This window comes from Fulmarus glacialis, unplaced genomic scaffold (assembly GCF_000690835.1).
Source record: "Fulmarus glacialis isolate BGI_N327 unplaced genomic scaffold, ASM69083v1 scaffold12473, whole genome shotgun sequence".
In the NCBI taxonomy this organism is placed as follows: Eukaryota; Metazoa; Chordata; class Aves; order Procellariiformes; family Procellariidae; genus Fulmarus; species Fulmarus glacialis.
Genome location: NW_009204981.1, coordinates 53,522 through 61,021, shown reverse-complemented (window position 1 = coordinate 61,021; position 7,500 = coordinate 53,522). Strand labels below are relative to the sequence as shown.

At 40.3% G+C, this 7,500-nt stretch overlaps 1 protein-coding gene across 2 annotated transcripts in view; it reads right to left on the bottom strand.

Annotated features, from left to right (window-relative positions):
• RUNX1T1 (runt-related transcription factor 1; translocated to, 1 (cyclin D-related)) overlaps nt 1-7,500 on the bottom strand; it is a 92,874-nt gene that overhangs the window by 43,848 nt on the left and 41,526 nt on the right. For both annotated transcript variants that reach the window (XM_009575211.1, XM_009575212.1), the window contains exons 2-3: nt 5,085-5,222; nt 1,109-1,350 (exon numbers count right to left, since the gene is read on the bottom strand). In XM_009575211.1, coding sequence (XP_009573506.1) covers nt 1,109-1,350; nt 5,085-5,222 — 380 coding nt within the window. The remainder of the gene's footprint in view (nt 1-1,108; nt 1,351-5,084; nt 5,223-7,500) is intronic.

Sequence of the window (7,500 nt, the reverse complement as noted above, 5' to 3'; positions counted from 1 at the left end):
CAAGCACTTTTGATCTGAAAATCAAAGGCAGGTAGATGCTCCCAAAGCTGTCTTTAGTTTCTTTACTAGTCCCCCGTTCCGCAGAGAACTATGTGACAAGCAAAACCACATTGAACAGGCATTTTGGGTATGGAAGCAAATGGAGAGTAGGACTTCTGAAGTTAGACTGCCTACATTAAACTTCCTTTTGACACAGACTTACGTGAAGGGGTGCCCATTGCTGTCAGGTAGTGTTTTGTGAAGATACAAGCAGAGGACACCTGAGCCCTAGTACTAAAAAGTGCTGGCAGTCTTTGCTCCAAATGAAGTCAATGGCAACTGCAGCTGCTCAGAACAGATGTAAATTAGAGCACCACAACAGCATTTTTCCTGGTACATCTAATTATTGCTGAAGGAGATACATGGGAGACAACAATGTCTGGCACAGAGGGGGCTTTACTGGGAATAAAAAGAATCCTGGTCCAGATCCACAACAGTTTGTCTGAAAAATAGTAGCCCAACTTGACAGATGTAGGTAAGAAAAAGCTGAAATTATCATTCAGCCATATAATCACATAAAGATACCCTTATAAATAAGGTGACTTAAGCAGCAGCAATGCCCTGTCAGGTCCCTCATTGCTGGCTTCAATGAATACTGAGAAAAGGTTTTCCACCGCGTAACCGCAGTCCAAACATATCTTCAGCTCATCCTTTTAACCAGTATTCTGCCACTATATATATAGGGCACTCTCCTTTCCCCAGCCAACTAAACTAGGCAAGCCAAACCATATTTTACTACATTATATAATTCAAGGTATGTCTACATCAGGGGTGCCGCCAGTATAGAATGAAAACCCTTTCACACCATTACAGCATAATACCATACTGGCAAAAAGAGTCAAGTCTGTATCTGGTTGGGAATAGCTGCCACTCATGGGAAGCTAGTCAAGTTACTCATGTTAGCTGTGGCAGCAAGAGCCAGCACTTCATGCTTGCATATTTGGTATCCCTAAAGTATGATATATGCAGTGTATGTGACCCACTCTTTTATGTACTAAACATGTCAAGCTTAAAGAAGGAAAATGAGAGAAAAAGATCACAGTTATTGTATCATTGGTTTTTTGCTTACCACAAGTCCTAGCACAAGGGTACGCACTCTCTCCCCAATCTCTGGTGAAATGTCATTGCCAAACTGCTGTAAGGTTGTAAGAAATCTCTTCAGTTTGCTGAGTTGCCTAGCTCCACAAGCTGGCGGTAACTGCTGGTTAGCCAGAGAAGAGGAAGAGGAAGAGGATGGCCCATTGCTAAAGCCATTAGGAGGAGATGGAGCTCCATTTAACGCTGTTGGTGAATGGCTAGTGCCATTGGTTACTGAAAGAAAAAGAGAGAAGGGAGGATAAAACAGAGAGAGGGGGGAAGAGAGAGAGAGAAAGAAGACAGAGAGGAAAATCCATCAGCTTATGTTTTCTGTGCTTGACCTCAAAATTAATTAAGTTGCACAATCAAAGATAATTAGCCTTTTTGACAGAGCGACACACTGCAGTTTATATCTATTTCCCAGTAGCTGGTACTGAACAGTGTATGGATTGGAGGTAACAGCAGCTGCCTCTCATACAGCCCCCCCCGAAAGTGCTCCTGGACCTGAAAAGCATCATTTGAATACCAGCCTTTTGTCAGAGGATTTTTAAAAGAGAGAGAGGGAAACAGAGAGAGAAAGAGCATGAGTGCACGTATGATTGAAGATCAAAAAAAATTGCTCTTTGGGGTAGAAAAAAATGTGCAGACATATTTCACGAAGCCTCAGTTTATCTCTGAATATTTTTACTTGTGTTTTGTACACACAACTGACAGCTGTGTTTATAAAACAGGACTTTCACGTTTTAACCTTCCACCACCCAATGAGAAGGTTATTTTTTCCGATACAGATTTCCTAGCTGCTAACATATGGAGCACACAAAGTTGTTTGTGCAGGTACAAATGGTGCCATGCTCACTGTGGCCTGAAGCCTTGCAGCTAGGGCATGAAGCTAGACTTCAGAAGACTTCTCCGAGACTACGAGCAAATCACTCAGCTTTCATGTGCCAATACCGTATCTCTAAAAAGGATAGGAAAGCATTCCCCTCCTGTTGCAAGGTTGCTGTGAGAATAACTATCTAAAGTACTAAGTGTTCAAAATTTATGGCAACGAGATTCATGCAGACATACTGAAGACAACAACAGACAGTTTTTGGCAGCGATTTCAGTTTGATTCTTATCCACACCCCAGAAGAGAGCAGAGAATCAAACTGAGGACATCCTTTTCTATCCCGGTGACTTGGAACAGCAACAGTCAAACACACTCTGTTGAGGTTGTTTGAGTCTGACTCGCCAAAATGACAGCGAATGGCAAGAAAAAGGATGGCTCCCTAGACATACAAATGTACCAGCGCACTGGCAGGTGTGGGCACGCAGCATGCCACTGTACCCAGCAGCAGCCACAATTTCTCCACTGCCCTGGGGAAATTTGCGGATTTCTTTTTGGGAAGTCACTCAGAACGCATCCCAAAAAGCATAAAAAATCAGGAACTTGTCTACAATCAAAAATGCATAGGAGTATCAGTCTAAACTGCTTTCTATTTAAAAGCATAACCATGGCGAGCTAGCAACTTAAAGAACTTTCAATGTTTCTTAATGACTGGCCTCTCTGATGCCAAACATCCTTTCTCTTTGACACTTTCTCCAGCAGTCATCTTTATTTTTAGACAGCAAGTCCTTTTTGAGGGTGGACACCTATTACTAGATTTAAATCACTACCCTATTACCAGATTTAAATCACTACCACAATACTTTTGAAGGAGCTTTTGCCCTAGTGACTGAAGCTCCCTTCTGGAGGTACTACAGAAAAAGCTATCTGAATTGTTATCTAGTTTCTGCTTGTGTTTTATCCTAGTTTTTGGTTGCCTATTCTAGCTGCGTGGGCTAGGGAGAACAAGAAGTGGAAAAAGCAGAAATAGAAGGAAGCTGGCCTCAGCAAGTTCAGCTCCACGTGTAGCTCCAAGCCACGCTCTCTGAGCGCTGCAGTAGAGTGAGATATCTGAGTAAAAAAATACATCGTGATTGCAAGGAACTTGCATAGCCAAAAGTCATCATACCATGAACTTAGTAAATGAGGAATGGGAAGAATAAGAACATGTCCTGCTGTAGCCTAACACCACCCAGCACCTCAGTCACTGGTAAGGGGCTGCTCCAGGCAGAGGATCCTGAGGCTAGGATCAAGAAAGCATAGAACAGCAGAGTTCATTACCTAGGGTAGATATGAGGAGGAGAAAGGCAGGTAAAGTTTCTCCCACAACAAAAGAAATACAGAAATACTCCCCAAATGCAGCTTCTCTTCTTTTTTTAATAGCCTACCCCATACTAACGATTTTATCTCTTTCTTTATAATGTCTGAATTTGCCAACCGCCAAAGACCTATGTCATTTCTAAAACAAACCCATGTCAAGAGTTTTCAATCGTCTAAACCAAAGAAAACAAGCATACTCTTGACCAGAAAACAAGTATGATCTTCCTGGCCTACAGGCATTCCCGCTGGAGTAATAATAAATGTAAGACACTCCAGCAGAAGTGACTGTTTACTGTACAAGCTGGAACCGCTAAGGCCAAACTCCAAAATCTGACAGGGTAAAAGGCAATGAAAATTAGACTTCTTTTAGACTTCTAGTCTTCATATAAACAGCCCCAAAAATCCAGCTACGGTTCACACACCTTCCAAAGTGCTGAACCCAATCAAATAAACAAACATCCAGAAATCTTGTGAGTACACTGAGGATTATAAGAGTGATTAAAGAAGAACATTGTCCTTTCCTTTTATGATTGCCAAAGATTACCCTGAACTGTGCAAAGTGCATCACACTGGAAAGCTTAATCTGTAAGAGCCCCATCCTGCAAAAACCTAGAAACAACTCAACTTTAGACCGGAGCAGCTCCTAGGATGATTCAGGTGCTGGAGTTAAGCAAAACAGAGAAATCTCTGCAGGATCAGGGTCACTGGGTTAAATTTGAGTTTATGTGAACAGCTGGCACAAAACCCTCCTCACTGTTTAAGTTCCATGTAAATGTTCAGGACAGGGTTCCCTGAGATAAGTAGTACAAAGGCCTCCAGCTGGCCTTCTGCATAGAGGTGAATTTTAAATAAGGCATTTAACAGACAGAAAGGGACTAAACAGACCTAGGCAAGACAAATAGAAGATGCTGCCTTCATTCTGTTTAGGCATATGTATTCTACTGTTCTAAAAATGTTTTATTTAAAATGTGAAATGTAAACACATTCTCATGTTTATACTATTACAAGGCAGTATAAAAGAGACCAAAAAATTTGCAGCTAAATCTAAGAGAAATGTGGATCATTTCATGGCTGTGAAAAGATTAGTCCAGACAACATGCCAGATTCAAATCTCAGTTACACTGATATGAATGCAGAATAATTCCATCAAGAGTAGTAGAGTTTCTTGTGTGTTTACATCAATAAACTGAGACAGAGATGCAGCCCCAAGTGATTTAGAGAAGTAAAGTGGTCACAGACTAGAAATCTCCAGATAAAACAATAAAAGGCCTTTATTTTTGGTTTTATATCAATATTAACTAGACATTATATAGCACTTAAATCAGAATCCTTCATTCAATTGTAAGTGGGACGAAGATAAGTATTTTCTTTATGAATTACCCCCACTTTAAAAACATAAACAAACAAAACCCCTGAAGTTTCTATACAAAAGGGAACGGGACCCTTTAAACAACAGAATGGCATAAAAGAGGAGAAAGTGGTTTTCTGTACTTCTCACAGAAGGACTGATCTGAGCATTAGGTACATGGGAAACCACTGCTCGCTGTCCTTTGACACTGCGGCCAAGTCGTCAATGAAATAACAACACAACTCTGAGCTGAATGTCTTAATACCTTAAAGATGCATTAATCTATTGTGATCTTAGTTTTGCTTAATTACTTTATCGCAGTACAACCAAATGCTGCTCCCGCCATGTCATGCAGATTTCCCTCCACATATTTCGGTTTCTTACATAGAGAACAGAAAGAATATGGAAGAAAAGGAAGAAAATAAGTCTAATTACACGTTGTGGGCGTGAATGAACTGGTTCTTGGAGCTCCTTGGGTAGTGGGAGGAGGTGGCATGGTTGGAGGCGTCAGCCTGGATTGTGTCTTCACATCCACAGGTGAGTCGGGCATTGTGGAATGCTTCTCAGTGCGATCTGCAACACACACCACAGGAACACACCGGTTTATTCCCCCAAGCACACCCCCTCTGACAAAAACTTAAAAGCTAATACAAGAAGTGAGCCATTCCAGCATCTGCCGCTAAAGATTACACCTGATTATCTACTCCAGTGTGCTCTTCCCAAATTACATCATCTAAACCTTACTTAAGAAGGTGTAACACAGATGGTAAGACCTCATTTGCAGCGGTGCTGCATTATCTTTTGTTTTTATTTCTAGCATGTGCAGATGCTACCTCCCAAGCACTCCTGGAGCTGCAATAATGCCACCTGCCTTCAAGGCTCTCATGTTAGCCAGGAGGAAAAAACAGACGAAGAGACAGGAAGGTAATAAATCCCCTTACGACAGCTCTTTCAGAACTAAAACCTGAAGCTCTTTAGTACAGGTGAGATACTGGGTGGGATATTGGTTGAAGCCAGCTCTCTTCATGTCTCTTTTCTGTAAGACCTGCCGTCCTCTCCATTGCTTCTTTTTGTAATCATGGAGAGATACTTATGTTAAATACTGCGTGCCTCCTGGATCACTTTACCACCCTGCCCTTGGATATTCTTACATTCACCAGAAAAATGAACACAACATGCCAAAATGGTAAGTCAATCGTCACACATACATACCATTTTTTTTCCAAAAGCATTTCAGTTTGCACCTTCACACATTAAGAACAACTTTAACGTTCAAAACCTGCAAGATAAGTAGAAACATACCTCCCCAAAAAACCAAAACAAACAAAAGGCAAAACCAGGCAGAAAACCTAACAGTTCTCTCGCAACTAAAGATGCAAGATATTTGATACAGAAGTTACAGAAATATCTTCTTTTTCCAACATCTTTTTGGATACCTCTATGTTAAAATTTTTTAAAAACTCACCCCAACCCCTTATGTTTCATTTATCGAGAATGGGCAAAACGTGACAACATTTACCAACTGAAAGAAAAGTTAAGGCTTCCTTACTCATGCCAGGAGTTTAGCGAGCCATCTTGAGTAAAGATGAGCAAGATCAAATTTAGCTTTTAATGGGCATAAGTTAAATTGTTCCATCCCTTCTCTGGGGGGTCGGGGTTATTTATTTTATATGCAGTCCTACACAAGTCTTCTGAGCTCATTAAACTATTTTGCAAAGCAAGGAAGTGTCGCTGCTAATGGGTAAGCATCTCTAAGTCTGTGGTTTGAATTCAAGACAATATCAAAGTCTGCCACATTCCATAAATTCTGTCACTCCACTTTGCAACGTGCTTTGCTTGTTCTGACTAACAACATACAAACTTCAACCAAAAAATCATATCTAGAATTTGCCCTGAGAGACAATAACAGAAATTAAATGCAATGGACACATTTAACAAAGGAAGGGTAAGTTTAAAAGAGCCTCAAAACACTTAATTTTCAGAACACTTAATTATCAGAACGTAAAAAACCAAAACAAACAAACAACCCCCACCACCACAAAAATTAACAGCCCATAATAGAGACCAGTCTTTAGCTGTCTGAAACCGAGGAAACTGAGGAAGTACGTCCCAGAGACGCAGTGTGTTAGGTACTGCAATTATAGAAGCCATCTTCACTCTTTGTAGAAGTGCCTACAGACGATGCTTCAGTTCTCAGGAAAAGGGAGTCATTTCATATAGAATTTAGAGACAAGTTTGGGGCAGATGAGCAGTGAAACACCCCCAGAACAGGATGAAGGGAATACAGATATGGTATTATAGGATTTGTAGTGTTGATCTAAGGGTAGCAAACCTCAGCTTTTTTTAGGGAACAGTATCCAAAATGATTAGCTTAAATATTAAGGCTGCTACACAGACAGGTGAGGTTTGATCTGCAAATCAAGCAACCGTAAATTATTACATGCTGGAAAACAAAAGCAAGTTTTTAAACATATTCTATACAAATTTCCTTTCCATATCGCTATACTAAAACAGTTTAATCTATATATTCAACAAGCCATTCATTTAATATAAAGAACTATGAAAACTCGTCTTGAAATGTTAATTGCTTCCTTAATAGCCGAATTCATCTTGCACTCACCTCAACCAACCTCAGCAACAAGGGAATAAAACAAAAGCAAGTTTTTAAACATATTCTATACAAATTTCCTTTCCATATCGCTATACTAAAACAGTTTAATCTATATATTCAACAAGCCATTCATTTAATATAAAGAACTATGAAAACTCGTCTTGAAATGTTAATTGCTTCCTTAATAGCCGAATTCATCTTGCACTCACCTCAACCAACCTCAGCAACAAGGGAATAACT